This window comes from Neurospora crassa, linkage group I (assembly GCF_000182925.2).
Source record: "Neurospora crassa OR74A linkage group I, whole genome shotgun sequence".
In the NCBI taxonomy this organism is placed as follows: Eukaryota; Fungi; Ascomycota; class Sordariomycetes; order Sordariales; family Sordariaceae; genus Neurospora; species Neurospora crassa.
Genome location: NC_026501.1, coordinates 8,316,838 through 8,341,992, shown reverse-complemented (window position 1 = coordinate 8,341,992; position 25,155 = coordinate 8,316,838). Strand labels below are relative to the sequence as shown.

The 25,155-nt window shown below is 50.5% G+C and overlaps 3 protein-coding genes across 3 annotated transcripts; 1 reads left to right on the top strand and 2 right to left on the bottom strand.

Annotated features, from left to right (window-relative positions):
* Positions 1 to 8,184: 8,184 nt before the first annotated feature.
* Positions 8,185 to 11,525, bottom strand: NCU03043 (C2H2 finger domain-containing protein FlbC). Its single transcript, XM_958955.2, has 3 exons — positions 9,873 to 11,525; positions 9,361 to 9,815; positions 8,185 to 9,303 (listed from the first exon to the last, which is right to left on the bottom strand). The coding sequence occupies exons 1-3, from the start codon at positions 10,436 to 10,438 to the stop codon at positions 9,167 to 9,169; spliced, it is 1,158 nt and encodes a 385-aa protein (XP_964048.2). The 5' UTR covers positions 10,439 to 11,525; the 3' UTR covers positions 8,185 to 9,166.
* Positions 11,526 to 15,283: 3,758 nt separating this feature from the next.
* NCU10772 (hypothetical protein) lies at positions 15,284 to 16,696 on the top strand (the record flags this gene model as incomplete). The annotated part of the gene is made up of 3 exons (XM_001728340.2): positions 15,284 to 15,570; positions 15,642 to 15,892; positions 16,457 to 16,696. Exons 1-3 carry the CDS (start codon positions 15,438 to 15,440, stop codon positions 16,694 to 16,696), a joined length of 624 nt encoding a protein of 207 aa, XP_001728392.2. The 5' UTR covers positions 15,284 to 15,437.
* A 5,862-nt stretch (positions 16,697 to 22,558) lies between these two features.
* NCU03044 (hypothetical protein) lies at positions 22,559 to 23,169 on the bottom strand (the record flags this gene model as incomplete). The annotated part of the gene is made up of 3 exons (XM_958797.1): positions 22,559 to 22,645; positions 22,806 to 22,950; positions 23,144 to 23,169. The coding sequence occupies 3 exons, from the start codon at positions 23,167 to 23,169 to the stop codon at positions 22,559 to 22,561; spliced, it is 258 nt and encodes an 85-aa protein (XP_963890.1).
* Positions 23,170 to 25,155: the final 1,986 nt, after the last annotated feature.

Here is a 25,155-nt window from a genome sequence, read left to right as displayed (position 1 = left end):
ATCCTGCCTGTACTTGTCTAGAGACCGGGAGGCAGGGACAACCGAGGCTTCTGCTGCTCACTCTTTCCCGCTTGGTCTTTATCATTCCTGTTAGTATATCTAGAGGTAGGTACCTATCCTCCGGCTCCTTCTTGTATGAGGTAGCTTCCGACCTCCACTCTACAGAAGAGGCAACCCGTGTCTTCTTCCCTTGAGTACCTATGTCCTGTACCTACTGATCTGTTATCTCGCTCGAGCGACACCACAGGAGGATACCTATTGCCTAGAGGTATATATTCTGTGCACTTCCGGTATATGTTGGCAAGCGAATATCGTCCTACGATCTTTTACAGGTTTGACGGGCTCGGCCGCAGTGCACACCGGTTGTACTACAAAGGAAATACAAATCTCTCATGAAACGCCTACATAGAGGTACTCACACTGTCATGATCCAGCTGGTGTTTGGGTTATATTTTCCCTCGAATTTGCAATTCATAGCCAACATATCATACATAGCTGCCGATGAAACCCCGGAACAGTCCACACTTCCATCACAGAAGTTTCATTTCTAATGAGCCGTAGTGGAGCACCCAGCCATATGAGCTTGGCCGTGTTTCTCTGTCTCATGACCCGGATATAAGTGGCATCTAGTTATTGACAGCAACCATTTGATCGTTATTTTACACTACATTCTTGAGTAAAGTACCCGATGTCAGTCATGACTTCGACTGCTTCGATCATGGATACTTCATTTAAATAGGACGTGAGCACTACATGGCCGGGTGGTAATCATACAGTTTCATAAGCTTGTAATCTATAGAACATGTGATGTCTCTCCTTGTCACATCGAAGGCCGTGGGTGTGAGCCGAACTGTTACTTGTGTATGGTAATAGTAATTTCATTCATGTCTTTTCCAACCCGACAAGCCACTGCTTGGGGCTGATATTACAAGATGCGGTTTCCGTGAGACTATAGGGCGCAAGTCTGGTGTAAAAGGTCCAGAGATTTGACGAAGTCTAGATCTAGGTACTTGGCTATGGGAACCAATTACAAAGCAAATTACGGTGCGTTATTTTCAGAATCAACGTGTTGCATTCATGTAAGCTGTTTGAGAGGATACACAGAGTTAGAAGTCCCTAGTTAGTCGTCAAGTCCAGTATCTAGACAGATTATGCCTATGCTAACTGTGTAGTCATTCTATAGTGTGCCTACAAACAAAGTAGGTACGTGGTTGTTCTCCTAGTACTTACCTCTACACATGTAGTTGGTTCTACGACACAATGTGCTCCTTGAGCTACAGTCAATGTTCAGAATTCAGGTACGGTATTCGATATTGGGGGCGTACACTACAGAGTAACAATAAACAATACCCGTGGTCCGGGAAAAGGGGTCCAAGAAATGTTTCCAACTGTTCAAAAGCAGAAGCCACGGCTCGTTACTCTTTTTCTTTTCAACTGGATGATATGGACCTGACGCTCAGGTCGTCGCCAAGCGACATCTCGCTCTCCAGATCGAACCTGCCAGGATCTGTCTCCAGGGGTAATAATTCCTCCAGCTGCCCGACAACAATGGACTGGGAGGGAGGAAGGAGGAGAAGAAATCACCGTGTCACCAGGGAAGCGCCGGCTCGAAGCCTGAACCATACCGCAGTAATGACAAATCAGGTGACACCGACTTGTCTTCATGTTAAGGAGCCTACCAGGGCGACTGTGTAATTACCGGCGGCGACTGTGTTGAAGCAAGGTCCAAGTCGCTCCCAGATCTCCAAGGTCGGTATTTAGGGTAAGCGGTGAGGGTTGCTTATTAGAGTTAGTTCCGTGGGGAGGGGGGTGCCAATAAGAGGCCCCAGCATATAGATCCAGAGTCAGCGCATCGAAGTCCTTTGGATATCTCGTTGTTGAAGTTCAAAGTGGTAATTCTCTGAAGATGATTATCGTGACTTTAGCCTTGCAGCCTTGATGCCGAGCATCAAGTATGCGGTTCGTGCAGTCTACTCACAGTCGCCCAAGTGAGCCCGTCAAGTCAATTAAGGTGTCGCTTGAAAAAGGAGGATTGCTACTGGCTGGCCGCTCGTAGACCCCTGGTTTCCCCATCAGCCTAGGTACTTATAACTTACTATCTGGCATCCCCTAGTCCAAAGAAAGGGGACCCAGAAAGGGGAACCGAAAACAGGAGAGAGGCCGAGACGACCCAAAACTTGTGAGATCCGTAACACGTTACGGAGTGAAGCGGAGCATGATACGGAGATAGATGTGATGCAATCAATGCATCAAGCAACGAGTGTTTCGTGTTGATAAGGTGGACGTGTGCAGAGACAGAGTGTGTGGGCTCGTTGCTGTCGTGGTGCTGGTCAAGTTCTGGCGCCGCGCATTCCCTCTCATGCAGTGAATGATAGTTGTAGTTGCAGGTGGGAAATGAACAGTTGGTGAAAGTAACACTAAAAGTGATGGCAATTTGGCCTGACGCAACATGGCATTTTGGAAATGCGGTTCATATACTCTCGTCCAGCTGACGGGTTGGTCAGACGGCAGGCAGGATTGGATGGTCATGTCGAGGTGGGATTGACGCATTGTTATTGATTGGTATTGACCGCGTCAATTTAATCTAGACATATCAGATCGATTGTACCTCTTCAGTTGGTTGTGTGTGTCGTAGAATTAAGGGTGGACTGGTGTTTTTTTTCTTTGTTTTTTTCTCTCTTCTTTTTGGTGGTAGTGCGTGCGGATGGAATTGGTATGGCAGCTGTACACGTGTAATGTCTGTATCTGTTCACCTCAACCCCAATGCCCAGCGATAGGTATTAATGGAAGCCCAGGATCGCGCCGTTGCAGTCGCAGTCTCAGTCGAAAATCCCCCGCCAAATGAGATCATCTGGTGTTTCATGTTTGCTTGCTCTCGGCAGTGCAAAGTAACGGTGAGAGGCAACCTTATCTGGATCGATCTTGAAGCTGTCGACGTTTAATTTGCCAAGTAAAGGGACGTCGTTGTTGGATTGACTCTCAACTCATCCACTTGGGCGCGTACTGGGCAAAGCAGAGATTGGAGACGTGTCAAAAGCCAAAAGTGAAAAATTTGGTTAGAACAATCTGTAAAGTGAGATTTTTCAGCGACTGTGTGCGTTGTGTTGGACGAGCTAATGCACACGGGGTGCTGCTAACCACGGTGTACACTACCTGACTACGTACAATCTTGACCTCTCTTGGTGCAACTTCATTTCAGAAGCGACACTTGTTGCAATAAGTAGAGTGTTTGTCAAAAAAGGGACTGGGCGTCAAGTGTATGCATAGTACATACCTAGTAGCAGCTAGCACTGCAGTCCTAGTACGCCTGAGTCTGCCACCTCAATCTGGCACTCAACTTCAACTGGCTATAATGAGTAGGGAGTTCTAGCACAAAAAGAATGAAAAAGGGGGGAGGGGGGAGTTGCAACTGCAGGGGTAAAGACTGTACCATTTTCATTGCATTCCCTACCTATCTTCATTACGCATGCAGCAACAAGCATGCAAGTAGCAAAAACATATACGAGTATGTTTTCCGTCACTCTTCCTTGGCACCCTTCCACTTTGCGATAGTACACAGTAAATAGTGTTACTTGTGCTCGTAGTTTTCCATTATCTGACAACCTCTTAATTTCGCAGCGGCCGGGCTTCATTCAGATTCGACTACACAGGTAGTACTACTCGGGCAGTACTGTACGGTACTGTGAGGTTTGCAGTGGGGTAAAGACGGTGCGGCAAGATCAACAGTTGGGACTGTGCTTGTCCGGTCACGGTGCAGCACAGGGGTTGCGGAGTAGCCACCAAAAAGCCACATGACGTCATGAGGCATGGGATTCGGCTGGGAAGACGTGCCATTGAAGAAAAAAACCACATGCGTTCCATTTTGTAATCGTCGTCAACCTCACTGTGGCCTTTCCAAACAGTTACTGTAACAACACCAACCTAGCCAGCATGGGTACCCTCCGAGAGATACCTTACTGGGGGCTAAACCGACGGAACCTAACAACATTACACCGAGTGGGACTTCACGAAATAATACACAGTACTATGTAGTTATTGCTCACACCTTAGTCACCTCAACCCACCTCTGCCACTCTCATCCTGGCCCGCCCTTTTTCAACCACTCTGTGAAGCGCGGTTCTGATTCCGCCCCTGGTCACAGACAGGGGCCCTGGCACATATCTCCTCCCAACGGCTCTCATCTTCAAGTTCCCTTTGGTCCGTTTTGGCTGACATTGGCTGGTCAGGAACCCGATCCGGCCGGTGGGATATGGTGGAGGTCGGCGAACACTGCCACCACGGCAACCTCAACCACCCTTCAACTGTGATAAAATCTTGGATGCGTGCGGGACACGCTTGTGCTCGATTGGCCGCCGTCATCGGTCCTCTGCAGCGCGACAATGCATTTGCGCCGTACCCTGCTGAGCGCACCTTGACCTCTCACAAGTTCACATTTGGCCTTATTCAAACTTGGGCCCCATATCAAACCTCAACAGGGCCGTCTCTGGGACACTGTCAGTTTCACGAATCGCGATTACCTGTGCTCTTGGGATACAGTGTCAAAGCCAAAGCTGCCTTTGGTCATCCTGGCCCTGAGTGTACATATTGGTGTCAGTAGGAGAGTGCTGCTTCCCCGCGCGATTGTCGGGCAGCAGCACAAGCCTCAGAAAGGACCCTGAAGATCCGTGAGCATGCGCCGGTGCCATGATTGGCTAGCCTCGTTTTTGCCATGCGCACTGGGCAAGGCATCCAAAACACGACACCCTTAACACCACACCCTTTTTGAAAGGAATTAAAGGAACTACATAACTCTTCGGCCAGTTAATATCGTGCCTTGATACTTTACCGGCCACGTTAAGCATTCTGTGCCGCCGCCGCCGCCGCCGCAACTGCCGCGGCAGCCAGACTCGGTTGCTGACAACCGACGTCATTAGCGGGTCTAACGACACCCTGAGAAGATTCGCCGTCGGTATTGCTGACCACGGGGATAGGTGCTGATAATACCTATCAATGATTTTAGTGTCAACCAGTTCAACTGTTACGGTACGAGTAAGTAGCCAGCCATGTGGCGCCATCCCGGCCAACCAGCGTCGGTTGTCAGTTACCCAATTACGTATTGTTACAGTACTATCTTCAGTTTGCGAGTTTGTGGTTGCGACTTGCCTGCTAATACCGTCTCCTATACGAGTTTCGGGCGATTGTTTCACGAGCCACAACTTCCTCAAAAAGCTCACCATGCTTGGTTCCGTCCGTCTCCTGTTCCAGCTAATACATGTGATGTTGACGACATAGGTAGCGGGTTCCTTCCCAAAACCACGGCAATGCGTGCTCCTTCCCCCATCTTGATCCGCCTTGTCCAGCGGGCGGCAGTGAGTCCGAACCTCAAAGCCGTCAAACGTGGAAAGCGTGGATGGTTACAACTTCCCGGCCCTGCTTGGCTCCTCGCCCCTCTCCTGGCCCCTCCCCTCGCATCCCAGCCTCGCCTAAACCAAGGAAAGCACGGAGAGCGGACGGAAGACATGCAACCCAGGCCTCCAATGTCGAATAGGATTTCGTCCTGCACCCAACTTACCTTGCTTACCAACAACCCAGGCCCTGTCCGGATGCTAGGAATCAGGGACCGAAAACCAGCTCACTCAGTTTTCTCCATCAGCCTGCCAGCTATGTACCAGTCTGTGCCATGCCAACTTGGAGACGCCCCGCATGCCGTCACTACACTTTACGCCGTGACCTTGACGACGTAATGCCTCTCCACCAGGTGACAAGACATTTGTCTGGTGCCTTGGTGAAGGCATCACGGCTGCTGACAAGAGAGGTTGAGAGGGTCCATAAACCAAAGAGACGATCACCCCTTGAACCCCATCAATCCCTTCCCCTTGCGTTACACGGCACGTGCTGATTCGAAAGAAAGAAGCCAGATGAACTCATTACCGAACCTCGCCCGTTCCTTGGACCTCAGTTCCATTTCCCCAGTTTGGCTCAGTCTATCCCCACTCACGAATCTGATGCCCGCCGATCACCACCGCTTCCACACTCGACCGTCCAGTCGAGCTTTCTGCCGGCCGTCAACGTACCGCCTCGGTACGGCTCTTCTTATAAGCACTTGCCTGTCTGGGCAATGATCAGATGTCTCCCCATACACCCCGTCCAGTCAAGCTTTTCTTCTCCATCCACCGCCGTCCATCGACAAGGACTCCCCGCCCTACACGCTCCGTCACATCTATCTTTTCTCCATTAAAGGGACTGATTTGCGTAATCTGAAACGAGGCCGTCGAGGTCCTTAGGACTGGGGCTTGCCCATAAACCTCCACCCTAGCCCATCATCAGAGCTTCTCTCGTCGCCTGCACGAGTAAGGACGCGCCAGCAAAAAGTCATGCAAGAGCGTCGGATGTTGTTGTTGTTGTTGTTGTTGTTGTCCTTGGATGTGTCCTGTGCGGTGCTCCCACGGAGCGGTGCGGTACGCCGCGGACCAAGCGGTCACGGCCATGGGACGGCGGTGTCGGTGGTGCTAGCCGTGCTTTGAGACAGTCCGCCAGGGACCCTCCACCCATCACCCATCTCATTTCATCTCATCTCATCTCATCTCATCTTATCTACATCTCCGAGTTCAGTCTCATTCCTCTGTCATGCCATCCCGTAAGTCCTGGTCAATCGTTGCTTTTTTCCGGCTCGTTGTTCAGTAAGGTATTGCCTTGAACAGGTGTTTATACGAAGCACTGACGGAGTTCGTACGTGCTGTTGAGAGATGGATATGCATACTTCATCACAATAGAAGCAAGTTTTGGTCGTGCACCATCCATCACGCACCCACCCATCCACGTCCGTCTTTCATTTGTAATATGCCTTGGTGCACAATACACTTTCACGTGTATCCACCATTACCATGGGACGCCCCATTTTTTCGCCTCTCTCCAGCTCCTTGGGCATTTTCAGCTGATACCAGATGACTGTCTCGTTAGAAAGAGGTCCATCTCATACTCAAGCACAAACCCCGTAGATCGATGGGCATAGAGGCCAGACAATTGGAAGCGTGCTGCTTCGTGGACAATCAGGCAATGAGAGACGTGTGGCGACGATCATACACCTTCTCTCACACCTCCTTCCTTCTCTCCGCTTTCCATTTTGAGCACAGCATATACATGTACGCCCTCTCTTATCCCATTTATGGGCGGGATATGGGTTGATGGAGATGCTGCTTGTGTGTGAAACGTGATCGCGGTTCCTATTCGGGCCAGTCAGCATTCGGGACATGCGTCGATTCGGCTTCAAATCCGACTTCCTCTCGCACCGTGATCTCTTCTAGAGTGCGCCCTACTCCCTGCCGTATGTCGCCTTGGGGGGCTTGACACTCGTCCTCCACCGAGGACGGGGAATGGGAGGAAAGCACGCAATGCAACCCGCCCTCTCAGTGCCCGGATCTTCCGCGTCTGCCTCTGCCTCCTCCCCTCTTCCCTTGCGTCCCCTGTCTCGCATCTAGGGATGCCTGTATACGCGGAGCTCTTCACACATCGGCTTCGTTGGCTCCCTGGCTTTGGTACCAGATCAAGCAGATGTGCCCGACTCAGCCTCCTTCTCCTTCTTCATCCTCTTCACTCTTCCTCCTCCCTGTCTAGGTATCCCGATGCCCTTCTCCTGAAATTGTTGTGGACCCCTATGCCGGTCAATGTAGTTAGTACAAGCCTTGATGTGAATGCCACGCTAGGCTTTTTCAAGATAAAGATTTTCACGGCCTTCCCGAACCTTGTTCAACCTTCATAACTTTGTATACTTTATGAAGGAAATGGTAGAACTGTAATTGAGATGTTCGTGGGAAGAAAGTAGGGACTAGGAACCGTAGCAAGAAAAATAAAACCTGGGCTAGTCTAAGGACCAGCTTAACTTGCGCAACCACTGCGATGTGACGTCCGAATTTCTTTCCTATACCTTGCCCGGTCTAGTCAGGCCACTCAAGCGAGTTAGTCAAGTCAGGGTAGGACTGACGGGTTACAGCATGGTTAAAGAAAAAGTATGGGGAGAAGCAAAGGTAAATGGACAATTTGATATCTGAAACGGACGGCTATGCTGATTAGTTGCGAAAAGAAATTCGAATTAGGTGGAGGTATGTTGTTGATTGGACGATGAGTTTTTTGTGTGTCATCTCATTGGAGGTAGAGATCTTGGACGAGAAGACAGACGCGGATAACTCGTGATGAACTCTGCTCGCATTCGGTTTCGCAATTGAGTGAATTTCTGGAACATTGCAGTGCTTGATAGTGACAAGTTTGATAGTTATAGTAGTACATAATTAGGTTTCGCAATGTGCTTAAGCTCAGATGATACATAGATGTTCCTCCGCTCTTTGTAACATCCTTTTGGAGTCGTCGCCATATAGTGGTATCTGCCGAGCCTGTTTCCCCCTTCCTTCCTTCCGATGGGCCCATCAAATATGTCAAAAGCTAGGTATTCTTCTCCTTGCCATGATCAAATGATGATAGTATGATGATAATGGAAAAACCCCTGATTGACCAACCGAAACCTATAACCAATTCCAACCAAACCTGTGTGAGTGTATCTCTTAAACGACAGTAGAGAAAAAACATTCCCAGATGCAGCAAAACAATGATCTGAAAAACAAGCCCACCGAGACGCCGGTTCATGAGATTTGTGGTCCCTGTGCAAAGGCGCCCTTCCTTTCGCAATCTCCCTTGGATGATGACTCCCTTGGTATCTTCCCCGTTCCTTCCCCACGTAATCAATCAAATGAACCCAAAAGGAAAACGAAACGATTAAAAGATGTTGGCCAGCTCCCCGCGGTTGGCGACCCATGCGGGACAGCTTGGTCGTTGTGATCGACAAGTCTCGTCTACCTGAACTCCAACGCCGAGCGCCTCTGCTGCCAATGACCGACAGCAGGGAATGATGGAGGGATCGCCTGCTGTCCCTCCTTGCCAAAACGTAAGTCTATGAGATGCAGAGCGGGTACCGCCGACTCCATTCGTGTACTTGGTAGGCGGTAGCGAGTCGCATTTGTTTATGTCGATTTCGAATCCTTTTTTTTCCCGGGATCGATATAGACCGTGGTGTAATATGCTGGGGGGTTCCAGTGCCGATAGTGTTACATGTAGTGAATGTTGACAATTAAAGTGTGTAGTCTATCGAGGGGCATAATGTTGAAAAAGAAGACTTTAGCGAGATGCACTGGTTAGTTTATTCCGAGTGTTGGCCCGCTTCGGAACCAGTCTCAGATGGCGTCTCGCTCTGGGGCTTGTGGACCTTCTTGTGTCTCCTGAGGTTAGACACAACTGAGAATTGGCGACCGCATCCCTCAACTTCGCAGTGGAAGGCTATGAAAATTGTTAGCAGGCGCAAAATCTTAAACTACGTTACGAAGGAGTCCTTACGCTTTTCACCGGTATGGCTATACATGTGGGTCTGGAGCGAGCTAGGCCGTGTGAAGCGCTTGTCGCAAACCTTGCACTTGTGCTTCTTCGAGGTACTTGTTGAGACCTTGGAGCTGAAGGAGCCCATCATAGACTGTGGTGCCGGGGGCTGGCTCGACATCAAGCCTTGAGGGCGAGGAAGTGACCGGCCAGAGAGCGACTCAATGTCAGAGCCTGCGGTCGAATAATCGCTGATCGACCCATCGACTGAACCGCCATAGTACCCTCCAAAGCTCGCAGAAGAAACGCTAGAGCCCGTGGAGTGCGTCTGAGGGAAGCCGTACGAGTCTGTAGAACCCCTAGCACGGTTTCGCACATCGTAGATATTCCTTGGTGTCTCTTGGCTCATGGTAAGCATGCCTTGGCTAGCTTCAAGCGCATCTTGAAAGCTTCTCCGGTCATCAGGTTGAATTCCCCTGGGCAGGTGGGTTAGTATTGGTAAGATGTACAGGACAAACCCGGAGAATACTTACTGCTGTGAATACCTCCTCGCAGTGTCATCAGGAGCCATGCCAAAGGCCCCCCTCATGGTGGCGGGTGGGTAACCGAGCTCATACTGTGATGTCGAAGGAGGATAGTTGGTGCTAACGGGGGAAGCAGAGGTGGTGTAGGCGGAGGTATCATATGCTGTCGAGGTGGCTGGGTGAGGCATGCGGTTGAGACCTAGGAGATGATCTTGTGGCATAGAGAGTAAGTCCTGCTGCCTGTAGACATCCGCCATGGGAGCGCTACCTGCTGGCGCAGTTGTGACGGGGCCGGGAGCAGCAGGTTGATGAGGCCACACACTTCCGTTCCTGACGTCGTGCTGACGCTTGGGGAGTGCAGCGAGGTTAAGATGCGGCAGGCCGGCGCTGTCACGGTTGTTGATGTACATGTTCTGGGGAGCGGGCTGCTGAGGAGGAGGAGGAGGAGGCGGCCCTCCAGGACCCGAGGACGAACCCCAAGGGTTGGTGAAGTGTGGCTGGCTCGATTGATAAGACATGTGGTCGTAGTTTAGCGGTGCAAAACGGTGCTGGTTGGCGTCTAAGGTCATCATCATTGGGGTTTTGTGTGTGCAACGAGTGCGGTGTCCTTCCCAGTCTTGTTTGTGAGGTGAACTGGTGAACTTGGGAAAGAGAGGAGTTAAAGGTGTTTGTCGACAGTGGTAGGTAGGTATGTAAGTAAGTAAGTAAGTAAGTATGTATGTATGTATGTAGTAGTTGCTGATCAAACGCGGGATCCTTTTAGTCGGGTCGAATGTCAAGAGAAGATCAAACCACGAGTTGACAAGGAGGGATCAGCGACCTTAAGTGTTCTTGGGGGTCTGAGAAGCTCAGATGGCATGCGAGCAGCCCTGGGAACAATGGGGAGTACCAAACTGCAGGCTAGGGCCAATCGGGTATGCGTCCACTTCAGAGCAGCGAACCCAAAATCGACTGAACGGTATTGTCTCCTTGGTCAGCGGGACAAGTGGAGTCGGCTTCGAACTAGGTATATTCTGTGACGACCTCGGGGCGAGATTGATCGACGGTGGAATCTCCCGGTCCAAGGGGCCCTAGCAGGGACGTTGAGGAGACAGGGTTCACCCAATGATGCAGGCGAGCCAGGGCGGTCTTGTCGTCCGCTGTGCTTTTCTACTCGCTACTGTGTAGAAGAGAAAAGACAGAAGACGGGGGGGGGGTTCAGGGCTGACGTTGGTCTGCTTGTTTGGCCAGAGGAGCAGGCTACTCTCAGCTCAGTTGGGACAGGCGGGAGGGCCGAAGAGAGGAAGAGAGGAAGAGGAGAAGATCGGCTCCTTGTGAATACTTGTATGGATGTTGTAAGGGTCTTTCTTGTATGGATGCTGAAGAGGGGGAGAGATCTGTTGCTGCTCGACAGGAACCGGTGTTTACGGTGCTGGCTTTGTGTCCTGATGTGTCCGGGAAATCGACGGTTAAACCTTTTTCAGGACAGATGATTGCGCGATAGTTGCAGTGGTGTCGGGTGTGAGTGGTCCAAGTGTTTCGACTGTTGTAGGTTGACTGCGTGTACTTGCGCTAAGCTCTTGCTCCGTCAGGCTTTGATTTAGTTGGTTTGATGAGATGTCTCTATACTGTGGAAAACGGAGGAGACCAAGTCTACTGGACAATGGTGGAGGGTTGGCCAAGCTTTAACAGAAGCGAGCTTCGTCCGCCCGTCCAAAGGGATGCCGTTATGAAGTCAATGGTTGAATCGGAAAGCCCAAACCACCTACCTGGCCAGACATGACAAGCGCAAGCCCACTCCCCCTGCCCACACGCCTGCTCCAGTTCAAGGTTGGGGGGATGGCTTGGATGGGTTGGAAGGAAGGATGGCTCGGTACCTGAGTACATTGTCCTTGTACACAGCGGCAGGGGTCGGGGGGCAAGATGGGAGTGGGGAGGACAGCCCGGGGGGGTGGCTTTAGGTGAATGGGGGCAGGCTGGCTCCCACCGACAGGGCAGGGATGCGAAATATTCAAGAGATGCAAATAGCAGTCGCAAAATTGCGTTCTACCTTTTCCGAATTGATTCACACAAGGAGCCGTTTCAACTCTCTTCTGAATGCTCTTCAGGGTCGGTCAATGGTTGATGATCAGGATGCCAAGTGACGGGAGCAAAAGGCTGAAGGCCGGGTGGTGTGCTGCTTCTGGCAGCCCCCGCACTTGCTGTCAAAGTCATTGCCGGATATGGTCGGAGGAGTTGTGTGCTTGCATCAATTGATTCATTGCTTCTGTTGTTTTGAAGACGAATTGGGATTTGGTCAAGTTGGAGAGTACAGTATGCAACTCGGTAGCAGCACAACGGCCTCCATCTCAAGGTTGGGTCGGTGCTAAGGCATGTTGTGTGTGCTGCTACACTATGTATGAGCATGTGGAGGTTCGTTGTTTTCCTTTTCTGCAGGGTCTGGGACGACAGCCCTCATCTGACACTGTGTGGCTGACTCGACATGGACACACTGTCGCAGTGTGAATGGGGGTTGTCGCTGGCCCTCCGGACGGGGGCTCCTCGTTACCCTCCACAATCGATAATGGTTAGGATTCCCAGGAACTCAGTCTTGCGTTGTTATGCTGTGGTAAGATGGGCGTGTTGATTGGGAGTCGGAATGGGGACACGCATGCCCCGGCTATCAGCTCTCAGCGCTGTGACGACTGTGAAATTTGGTAGCAGGCTGGACGATAGACAATGGACGCTCGACGCTGGAACGAAGCCGGGATGTACGAGGCGGGAGCAGCCATTTCCACTCGCAGCTTGACAAGCTCGACGACCGGATGACGGACGGGATTGCATTTGACGCAAGATTCGTCCCAGCTGCACGACTCCAACACCCAATCCCATGTCTGTGGTTTCAGCATCCCATCATAGCTTTCCAATTCTTCGGGGCTTTGACAGTTGCTTGCCGGGACTGTCTCTTCTACCCGCGCCTTTCGAATGCCAACATGTCTCCCTGTGAATTTGTGATGGGTTTTTTTTCTGCCCTGCAGTAATCAAGATGCTGTGTGTGATTCTGAACGCCGGGGGCAATTCCGGAGGGTGTCACCTTCCAGCGGAGTTGTCATGAACGCCATGTTCTTTGTGCATGCGTCATTGGTGGCAGTTGTGGAACAGGGTGCAGGGCACAGGAGTTGGGGGGGGGGCATTGCCCCTGTCCCTCAGAGGCAGGTACGTACCGCCAATGTGTCGGCTGGCAGGTGGGAAGGCAATTCTATCTGAATGCCATTAGCAAGGACACCCGACTCATCGACAAGAAAAGCGGATTCGGCAGGGGCCACTGCAGCCCACCACCAACGTATGGACTAACCCCATCCGCGATACTGCAGAGAAAAATGGCGCTAGCCCCCCTCCCCTTCTGCCGCTTGCTCCCATTTGTTGCGGCGGCACAGTGAGGGTACTCTAACGTCGAGACTGACTAGTTTCTTGTCAGTCGACAAAATTAAAAAAAAAAAAAAAAAAAAAAAAGTGAGCAGTGTCGGTACATGAACACTACACCAGCCCAGTACAGGCGTTTTCAGGCAGGTTTCGGTTTTACGGATTGTTATGTTAGTAGACTTGCTAACGAGCAGTGCTTCTCAATTTTACCTCAAAGACTGTTCTGCTTGAGATGGAAAAGTAGTGTAGCTACACTCAGTCACGTCACGAGACGCGTAGGACAGCGATGCCAGCTGCAACTTGACAGTCCCCATCGCATGCTTGAATGAAAACCTTTTCCGCCGTGTGAGATCATTCCAATTGGCGTGCGGGGACGAAGCGGAGTTCAGTTGTGTTTTACCACACAAAGTGCTAGGAAATATACAGGGTCGCGGTCGACAGAATGAAACGAACGTCTATTGGAAGGCGTGAGTGGGGGTGCTCGTAATTACTCGACGCTCTGTGACGTCTGTCGTTCGACCTCGCAGTACGCGCGAGGCGCAAATGAAAACGGCCCGAGACGAAGACGGTTTTTGGGCGGTCCCTCGCACAGCAGCCAGCTTATTCACTGAGGAGGATTGCAGCGTCAGCTCTCCCGAAATCAAACTTTTAGCAAAATGGCTGGGCCAAGTGCAGGCGAAGGGTAGACCATGATATCAGCCGAGAAATAATCGGGCGAGCCTCGCTTTGTTAATGTTGAGGGCGGTCCCCTTTGTTTGTTTCGCAGCCTTTCAGTCCTTCGTGACGAAATTTGACAATAACCAGGTCGGGATTCCAAGCTGGCGTCACGGCTCTTTCCGTTCTGTGAGATATGCCACTGACATCAGCCGAATGCCCTCCAGAGATGCCGTACACTAGGTACCATACATTCGGCATTCTTACCGCGGCGGCCAGAAAGAAACGTTCCTGAAACGCATCGATACCGGCGGTATGATAGTAGTATAACATGAGCTTGTCATAACCGGACTCAACGCCGTCAAGTGGAAGCCCAACATTTCAGGGAACCCTCAAATACTCCACGATTGCGAAGCCGCGTCCAAATCAGCGGAGTCCAGTCGTCGTCAGCCGTGGGTCGGGACCCCCAACTGCGGAACGGGAGCCTCCTGGTTCGGAATTTCATACATGAGATCTGGTAACTTTGCGAAACGGGGACAGGGATGTTGCACTTTACACCGCAAAATCTGTCCACACTTGGAGAGCTTGCGAGTTCCTGCATCGCTTCGTCAAACAATGCTAAACGTGTTCATCCGTTCTTGTGAACGACAAAGACCACAGACAAAGTGCAAAGCTACAACACTTCCATGCTCGCGGTGGTTTCGGCATTTGGACGCTGCCCACCTAGGGCAAATGGCGCTACTCTGTCGACATCCTGGCGTGGCCAAACTCCCCAAGGTGTGTGGGCTCGCGACCTCACCGCGGAAACCGTCGAACACGAAGCGGTCGGCCAGAGGACCGGGAATAAAAGAAGCAAAAACTAGTACCTCAAGCGTCGACAAAGCAAGGGTACTGCAGCCTGGTCCACTCTGCCGTTGCCCACGGCAAGCGGTCCAATAGCGGCACATTAGGTGGGGTGGCTACCCCTGACGCCTCCATCGACGTCCCCATGATCCCCCGCCAGGTTGGCAACTTCGCAGGTGAGCACATCAGCCTATCATCCCCATCGGCCTCCATCGCCCAGCCATCAACACCGCACTTGACGGCCAACGGGTGTGGTGTGGTTCGAACGTGAGATTTTATCAGATCTCACTGTTGGCAACTTGGCACGCTATGTCTCTTTGTCGGGCGCGAGCTCCTTATCGTCGTCATCGTCGTCGTTGTCGCCTCAATGTGACAGGCAAGACCCATCAACTTATTGAACCAGCTCACCACGCAATACGATGATGATGCCTTCTCTGATGACTGGCAGTTTGGCAGGAAAAGTTTGATACAACGTGAGACTCGGATGGATATCGGATGCGCCACTCTTGATATTTCCCTCCTTTCTTTTTTTTCCCTTTCGACGACATCTTATTTTCATGCAAATGATTCGAGGCATAAATGGCTGACTGACTGGTGTGCAGCATTCTGCTTGGTAACATTGGAGCCACCTCCACAACTCGCTATTCCGCGTTCAATGTTCACTGTAACTCTGTGTGCTGAGTGTTCGCGTCCACCATGACGCATGCAGAACTGGATCATCGTCGCTCATTGCCTCTTTGGGCAGAAAGAGATTCAGCTTTCCTATTCGTCCACTCGGTCCTTCGAGATGAGCCAAATAACATCTTGTACACCTTGATGGTCACCTCGCGTCAAGGAAATCGCTCGTTGACCAGGACAACAGCGCTCACTGGTTCAAAAACATTGATTATGCATATTCAGGCGCAATCTTGAGATGGTTTCTCCTGGGGCGCGGGAGGAAAAAAGCGGAGAGCATCGGAGGAAGTCGTAAAGGCGAACGGGTGTCTCCTTGCTACGAGATGCGGCCAGGAGTCAGTGACCTCAACGTTCCGTTACCGCTATCCTATGTCTCAGTCCAAAAGATGAAAGGTATGCCTCGAAGGCTGCAAGAAGAATTCCAAAACGGCACGGAGAAGACCGAGATGATGTTGGGAGGGTTGAATGTTTGGCAGGTATGCCCCATGCTCATCTCGAAAGCTGGTGTAGCCCGTTTTGTGACCCTAAAGCTCACTACGGTCCATTAATCAAGGGAAGTCATCCCCCCCCCCCCCCCCCAGAAAAAAAAACAAAAAAAAAACAAGAAAAAAAAAAAAGACAATCTCGCAGCTATTACACTATCTTTCAGTAAAGGCAAGGGCGCGACTACGGTTGTCCTTGTCTGTCGAGGTTAGGATCGGGATGTATAGACACCGTCTCGGGGGGGCTCGCCCTTCCCTATTAGGACAACCGAGTATGGGTTACTAGGGGGGGCTCGTCAGTGGCAGCTGGGCAGGTCGCCGATGTTTGATGGCGTTCCGCTGGTGCGTGCAAATAGGGGAGCCGGGAAGACGTCCATGGCGGCTATTTTGCTAACCAGGGGGAGGGGGAACCAGAACAGGAGACAATGGAGTGTTGGAACCCTACCTTTCTGGTCATCGATGTCAAGAGCGAGGCTGAGTAATGAGCTGCAGCACATCCGCACGAGGTACAGAACCATATCGAGAAAACCCTGAATGTCTATTTTCGCAATGATGCAGCCCTTATTCTCGGCTGCACATGGTAACCCAGATATTGGTGTAAATAGCCCTCTTTGCGGATGGAACTATCAACGGCTCGCGTTTGATCGTCGTTCCTACGGATCTCTTAAACGTGGCAACGACGCTGATCGCACGAAGCCATTCGATACGCTCATGGCGAACATTTGTACTAGGAGAGGAGTCTATCCAACTCCCTGGGAACTACGCCACACTATTTACACGCACATGGAGGTTGTTTAAGATTCCCGAGGACAAGATACACCGACGATCGCCCCTGAGAAAAGATGACCGCCAGCAGGACACAGAGCGTCAGCTAGTGTGCCCCCAATTTGCCAAAAAAAAAAAAAAAAAAAAAAAAAAAAAAAAAAAAAAAAAAAAAAAAAGCGAGAACGGCCTGGACGAAGGACCAACGATCTAGGTGCTTGAACTATACGAAGTGGGTAAGTAAATTCCTCAGCTCAGGTACCTCTACCTATTACACTACTTACCGCCCGCATATCAGTAGTGGATGGCATCGGGGACGATAGAGTGACATTCGGCGATGTTACATTGACCAAGTGAGGATGGGAAATTGATTGAACAAGATTAACTGGGGAAACTCTCCCCGTGGGACAAAAGCACATCCAACCATTTTAAGAAGAGGGATGGCGGGCACACGATGGGCTGCTAAGAGAATGGGTGCCAAAAGACAAAGAAACCAACTCTAAGACCCTCGACACGGTGTTGCCAGCTGGGAATACACACTCGCGAGAAATTACTCCTTGGAACGCGAGGATGGTGAAGTTGCCTTGATCCATAACGAGATTCGGTCCAAATACCAGCGAGGGATTCGGTCGTGGGTTCTGCCGAGGACGGACACTGGACAAACCCAAATTTTGGCAGAGGCACAGCCAGTATCGACAAGGGTGTGTTACAGATCAGACAAGGGTTCCCGAAGAGGGCAGGCTCGATGGAAACCCTTGCGCCAAAAACGCCAAAGACGACAGACTGCCCGTGTTCGCGACAGGCGACATCCCTCCTTCTCAACGACATCAAAAGTTGCCTCTGTTAGCAGCTTATCTTGACATCGTATGGATGCCAGACCGTTCATGTCATGCTTCAAACAGCAGCACAAGCAGCAACTCCGCGGCCGGCATCGGGGCGCGTATGCAATGCATAGCTTTCTAACAATGACCCAAGTCTCGTCGCCAGCCATGATAACTTTGTCCTTCCGAACCTCCCGTACCAGCAACCGCAGTACACTATGTACATGTCGGGATTTGGCATCTAGCGTCCCCAAAAGACCCCGGCGCTCCCTGGACAGAGCAAATGATCACTCTCGTTTAATTAGATGGATAAAATGGATAGGAACGGCGCCGTGGGGCAGCGTCCATCGGCGAATTCACAACGACTCCATACCCCCGCCAGCGCTACGGAATACCCAATCTGGGCAATCCACAAATCCCCAAGGACCCAAGAGATCCTAGAACTCCAGAATACCACCGTTTTCTAGGAAGCGAATTGCGACTCAAGCGAACCATCACTACAGTACAACCTCACCCACCCACCATCCAAGCTATACTCGGAGGATCATCTACCCCATAGTGCTTGTGCTTGTCGGGTGGAGTTGGAAGATGATGTTCGATGTGTGAGGATACCTACCTACCTCTCGAATGTGCTGCTTTTATCTCACAGACCCCGTTCTTCACGCATCCTTCACATCCTTAATCTGGCCTGGAACCCTCGTGATATCTTGGTAATTTCTCCAGACTTCAGGTTTCAGTGGGAGATCAGCACTGCTCGCTGACGTTGACATCTGTCAAAATTACAACACCGACGTCCACACAGCCGCCTAAGCCCCGAGATCGGCCAAGCTGTCAAGTGCGTGTTTTGAGCTCCCCTGAATCCCGATTGCATACGGTACGTAACGCAGGAGGGCAACAACTGCCGGCGGCAGACATCTCTGTTGTGCGCTACCCGCTCGCTTTCGCCGCGTTGAATGGAAACGTGCGAGTAAATTGAAAAGCCCCATACAGGTTTCGGCGGACAGCAGAACGGCTGCAACGCCAACAACAAGTTACCCCTTTGAAATAGATAACAACAAGCGGACTGTTTCCGAAAGCATCTTGTACTATGTACAGTACCCCAAAGATCGGAATCTGGAGCAACGGTTGCGGTAGTTGGGTCCAGTATCCACCAAATCTCCCTCCCGTCCATCTTGGCAGCCACTAGTGCTAGGACCGCTGCAGAGAAGAGAAGAGCTTTTGCGGCGACACCATTATCATTGACTACAGTAGCAGTTGACGGCTTCTTGATGCAGTTTGGCGGTCAATCCAACTTTGACGGTCAAAGGTATCATGATCCCCAAAGTCACACAAATAGAAGCCTCATTCGAAACGGAGGGTGCCATCACCCGCTGTTGATGCGACGGCAGAATCACAGCCGCTTACCTGTTGAGCCTTCGACAAGAACGTCAAATGTCTACCTACTGACTAGTCTAGAGTCCCACAGCCGACGACGTGCAGACAATTTACGGGGTACATCCGCCAAACACTGATAATCGGTTCAGTGCAACGGCGCGGTTTGCACCGTCTTCACTCAGCCTTTCTCAAACCCCTTCGAGGCACCACCATAGGACGCCATGAAGCGCCACGGCTAAAGAAGACGGCTCAGATTCGGCCCTTCCTATTCAACAAGATGAACACTGCAAGCCCAATGACGCCGCTATTCGAGGAACAATGAATGACCTTGGCTTGTTGGCTGTCGCATCCAGGCACGTTCTGCCCTCTTCTGTGTTGCGACATGCAATGCATCATCAGATCAGGTCAACAACAAGTCCTGCATTGGTCTAGGTTAGTCCATACGACAAGACTGCGGCAGCTCACTGCAGCAACACGAAAGTGATCTACCGTTCCCCAACTTGACAAGGCGCCAACACTGCCTTGGATATTCTTGGTACATAGCCGTTTGCCGCGCAACTACCAAGGAAGAAACCCCAGGAAACGAGGAACGAGAAATGGTGTCTATACCGGTAGTGATGTTTGCCGCATCGTGATCGACAATGCCTAGCGCATCTGTCAGATCTGCCTGTCGTGCATCACTTGAAAGTAGATTCATCCTTACGGTTGGAGATCGCTCTGCGCCAAGTTCAAAATAGTCTTTGACCCCTTCCCTCGTCATGGCACAAAGTGAAATCGATGGGTTTGCCAATTTGTTCAAGTTTCAGTTGCTAACCTGGCTTGGCCCATTTGCTTGGTTTCCTCTGCTCTTTCCTGGCCATGAAGCTATTCTTCTTTGAGAAGTTTCGATTCCCAGTGGTAGGTATATATTGCCCCGCCAAAAGCAAGGCGCCCTGTAGGGCCTGGATCTCTGTGCTAAGGGGGTGGCTTCAATATAGCAAATGCCGCCATCTTGACTTGTCATTATTGATACATGTCTAGATCCGTCCGCCCGCCGATCGAAGATGCAACCAACCCGAAAGAGAGGAAAAGATATGGAAGACGCCGGCAAGAGAAAGGCAAGAAGAGATAGTCAAGGCCAAAAGTACCAAAGCAAGAATTATGCAGAGGATGGAGCATTCAGCCTTCCAGTTGCACTCTTTTTTTTTTTTTTTTTTTTTTTTTTTCCAAGCAAAAAACTCATTCATGAGTACGACTGCCGGCTTATTACCGGCTGACTAAGTTAACATGAACACTAAGGGAAATACTGTCGTCGAAAGTCTGACACAGTTCCGAGTTCATGCATTCATGCATCGGACGAACCTTCGATGGTGCAAACTGTTTCCATTAGGGATAGTCGCAGTCAGCGTTATCCCTGGTGAGCGAACTAGGAACCCCAGCACAACGTTCTTTTTCATTTTTCATGAAAGGGATCACAGAAGACATGCCTGAGCTGCTGTCCGTAACGTTCCCTTCAGTCTCGATTTTGCGAAAGCGCGGTGGGAGGCGGGTCCGGTCCTAACTACAGGCATGTCGTGATATTGACCGACGGCTGCTGCACATGTTCATTTACTCTGTTGTGATGCGCCACCCCAGGCCAACCCTTCCATTTACTTGACGTTGTCAGGGATCTTCTTCTGCTGGCCAACAAATTCAAATTCACCTGATCCAGGGGCGTCGACAAGGCGTCCCTTACCCCTGATCAGTGATCGACATAACCTCAGCACGCCCCTTGGGACACGATAGATCATCCCTGGGTTCCCTAATACCTAGCACCAGGGAATAACCTCAATTGTGTTCAATGCTTTTTATTTTCTTTATGCTTGTCGCTGTACGTATCGAATTGATGTCGGCCGGCCGCTTGGCAAGTCTGCAAATTACCGAGCCACTGTTGTTGTGGACGAAAGAACAAATGTTGGGCGTTGTGGCTTGCATTTCGTTGTCGCCATAGTTTCCCGCCCCTGGCCCTCCCTCCCCGTATTCCCTTTATCATGCGAAGCTTCTTTCCACTCCACTTTTGCATTTCCTGGGGAATGGTACGTACCGTACCACCTTGCTCGCAAACAATGGGACATTGTCTCTTTCTCTTACCCCTTTATACCTCGTGGCAGTCTGGTCGTGATCGACAACCCCGCCGAAGGGCCGGTTGCAATAGGACAAACCCCTAACCATAGGCTTCACATCGTAGGGTATTGAAGCAAAAGCTAGTACACTACACTCGCACAGCCAAAAGCCCAACGACGAAGGAAAAGTAAAATGGAGGACAGCCCTCCTTGGAATGTCCTCCAAGACATATCGTTCCGCTAATTCTCAAACATATCACGGTTCGGCATTCGCGGCCCCATGCACTGGGCAGGGGTAATCCTTTGACGCTCGAGAAATGATAAAAGACGAGGCCAGCCAGCGCCCAATGATTCCCATCACACAACACACAAGTCCAGAGGCGCTTTACAAAACTCCGCAAGGCTGTCACCAAGCTTCTCGGCACGACAAGAAAGGAAGGTCCATAAACAGAGATCCAGTAGTGTCTGTCCACGATCAGTCACCGCACGGAACTCCATAGTCCACGCAGTATGTACACTAGACTACTATGTACATACTAGCTGCTCCAGGGCGCCGGAAACCCTCGTGCTTCCCATTCTCCCTCGATCGACACACCCCCATCATCGGGTACATAGCATAGAGGCGGCAGATATGTAGTATAAGGCGGTAACAAAGAGCGGTGTGAGTGGACAATATACACTAGGTACACTAGAGTCTAGAGTGCTTTCAGCGTCTCGCCAGTGAGACCTGCTCCCCTCTTTTTTTTTCCCCCCTATCAAATGCCGTGCCTCGTTGATGGCCTTTCAAAGATGAGGCTTCTGTAATATGAAAGTGAGTGAGTCGAGGTTTTGGGAGGCTATCCGCTATCATCCAGATCGTTCAGGGCCCAGTGCCAGAAGTCGATATTGAAGGTATTTTCCACCTTGGAAGCGGACCTGTCTGTATCCACTACGGCTTTTATCGGCAGTGAACTTTTACCAATTTATGTACCGGTTCACTAAGCTCAGCCTGGGAAGACTCATGTAATGGTATCAGGTATCCAGGCCCTCGACCTTTTCTTTTTCGGTTTTCTTTTTTTGTCTCTTGTTTTTTTGTTCCAGTCTGTCCAGAGCATGGAGCCCTTCTTTGAAATCTGCTAGACAATAGGGTCTCCGCTAGAGACAATCTACAAGCTGCTTGTCAAGAAAAAAACAAAAATTTAAAAAAATAAAAAGAAAAAAAAAAACTGCCATGAGGATGTCTGTGTACACTACTGCTCGCATATGGGGTAGGTCTGCATGTTCTCTCTGCACCAAGCATACCGCCTGAGAAGGTGAAAGAAGGGTCGGCTGGGAGAGTCCGAGAGAGGTGCATGTACATCGCGTACGTATGTACCTCTCTCTACTAACTTTCAATTTCCATTGATAGCTGGAGTAGGCTCGGCAGGAACTGCGGGAAACTACACTACTATACAACCACAAAATGGCAAAGATCCTATCGGTACAGAGACCCCCAGTCCTCATCAGGCGCACATGCAATCGAATTGCAACCCGCCAAACTCACAACCGACCACTCCTTTTCGCTCCTTTTGGGCATCCACCCACCCTACCGGTACTTGAGGGACCCGGGGCGACCAAGGGGATTTCAAGGGGACCCGTCAACCTTACGTCGATATCATACGATAATTGTCCACCCCCAACCGCCTCCCGCTCTGCGCATCGCTGCGCGCCCGCAAGCCCGGGCTCCCTTCCTGCATTACGTCTAGGCTGTATAAGGTTTAGTTCCCCTTGGTTAGCGTCCTCTTGGGAGTGGGTTAGCTTCAGTCTGTTAAGTAGCTTTAGTTGGGCTTGCTGCTAGCAGTGTGACTTGCTGCAGGATCAACATGTCTCGATCTTACATCCACCACTCACAACCAGAATCGGAGTTTGCTCGGTACCAGTGACACTAGTGGGAATGTTATAGCGGGAGTCAACCTCCGGAGTTTTTGAGTACGTACATACGTACTCTGTGTACACTACACATACAGGATGATCTGTGCGGCTCAGTCGCATGAAGCTGGCGAGTATGGTAGAGAATAGCAGCGTACGTAAGGTAAGGTAGGAACTAGCAACTAACTTGGCCATCCCATGTTTCTTTACTTGGCTCTATCACCATGAGCGCTACTACAATGCCACTCCCAGATAACCATCCAACTGAGTTGTTGGCTTAGTAGGCTTTTATCATCAGGTGAATGTTGTAATCTACCCACCAGTCGTCAGCGTCATCCATGACCATTTTTGCCCCTCAGTAGCAGGCCACAGGCGCAAAGGTCAAGGAAATGTGAGTGTAAAAGTCAAGTAAAGCGGCCAGTTCAAGTTCGTGTTGGGGGGATTTTACTTTTTTTTTTTTCTTTCAACCACTCACTCACTCTCTTACCGTGTAGGGTCTGCAGCTGCACTCTGCAGTATTAAGGCCGCATTGAGGCATACCAAGACCCTCATAAACGGCCGTCTTACTGCGTTGTAATCGGTACCTACCTAATTATATAGAGCCAAACCTACATAGTGCCCTCGTACTCGTTTTCCCCCCTGTCCCTAGTATCTTGTTCTTTCCAGCACGGCATATGCACTATGCAACATACTGTGGAGCTTAGAGGGTAGGTATCAATTGGTAATAGCCTTGATCATTAGTCTTTTTTTTGGTGTTTTTTAAGAAAAAAAAAGAAGAAAAAAAGTTGAATACTTGATGAGCGCAGTACGGCAGTACTATCTCCCTTTAAGCATCTTTACTGCGAGCCGACGGGAATGATGCAAATCTGGATACATATCTTTAACCTCTTAACTCAAAATAGAACAGGCCTCAAGTGAATTGGCCAGCAACATGAACCAGGGGGGGGGCACCACCAAGAAGCAAGATAGAGGTACATATCCCGTGTATACCGATGTGGTCAGCAGCGCAGCTGGAGAGGTATCAATCACACATGTACAAGAGGGAAGGGAGCAAGTCCAGTCGCATCACAGGGCCTCGAGGCTGTATGGCAGCAGGCGGTCGATATCACCGGGCGTGAATGTGGTGCGCATAGAGTCTCCTATCATTGATGTCTGCGTATCTGTCCAACCAACTAACTATCCTTCAAACTGGATATAATATCCCATCCTGCTACATAGGTACCTGTTCTTACTTACTCGATCACCCCTGAGGGAACTTGACTAGGAAACCACAATACAGTTGAATATGCGTCTGTTAAGTAATGATTCATTCTACATACTTACACACATAGGTACCTCTACCTGCCCTATCGATGCAGATGTAGATGTTAACCTATGCGACCTGTCGGTACTGCAGTGGGTCACATGGCCGCAGGTTGTCAGCTTGCGCTTAATCGCACATCCGCACATCTCCCGTCCATCTAGCCGCCGCCTATCTACTATCCACCACCTCTTCAGATGGAGGTAGGTCTCCCCGTCAAATAAGTCAAGTGTTAAAAGAGGAAGGAGGAAAGCGAGGGGCTGCTGACAGAAGGCTCGGGAGGCTGGAAGGGGCCGTCGCCACTGCTTACATGTACTACACTGCAGATGAAAGACACAGAAAGCAAAGAAAAAAAAAAAAAAAAACTAGAGCTGTGTTGACCTTTTGCCGGATCGGATGAACTTGGACGGTATAGGAGGTTGATGGTACGCCGTTAGAGGTATCCGTTTGATACTGAGGCATGAGTAACCATCAGAATATGGCAGCCCGTCGTCTACATACGTAGGTAAGCTCGAGCTCCGGAATGGTGATCAACAAAAGGCCATCTTCATGCAGCGACGACACTGAGTGAACAGTGAGGACTGAAGAGCGACTGGGCCAGACTCCTGTGTTGAGGAAAGAAAAGTTACACCACAGTTCATCACGGAACTTGAACTCCAAGGAGACCTCGATGTTATTGTAGAGAAAAGGGGCTGTTTCTGAAAGCGTGGCATTTCCACAGACGACATGATTTGCGATGAGACTACCTCTAGGTACAGAGATAGCTATTACCTGCGAGGCACCTTCACAAAGCTTGAAACTCCCAGCTTTTTATGACACTGCACTGAGTGTTGCAAGTAGTGGTATCCAGATGGAACCCCCCCATTGAGGGAAAGTACTACGCACATACCTCTACTGACCTCAAGGTAGAGAGAGGTATGTACAGTACTGGCTGGGTCAATAGAAACAATGAATGACGTCGCGTGGCCATGAAGGGAACATTCTGATCACTCCGCCATTCCGGGGACACAATGGCACATGAAAGCCAGTAAT

Excerpts from the sequence above, each read along its gene's own strand:
- NCU03043 (XM_958955.2), bottom strand. The coding sequence starts at position 10,438 with ATGATGATGACCTTAGACGCCAACCAGCACCGTTTTGCACCGCTAAAC. Across the intron at positions 9,816-9,872 it reads GCGAGGAGGTATTCACAGCA|GGGAATTCAACCTGATGACC; the intron begins GTAAGTATTCTC and ends CCACCTGCCCAG. Across the intron at positions 9,304-9,360 it reads TAGCCATACCGGTGAAAAGC|CCTTCCACTGCGAAGTTGAG; the intron begins GTAAGGACTCCT and ends CAATTTTCATAG.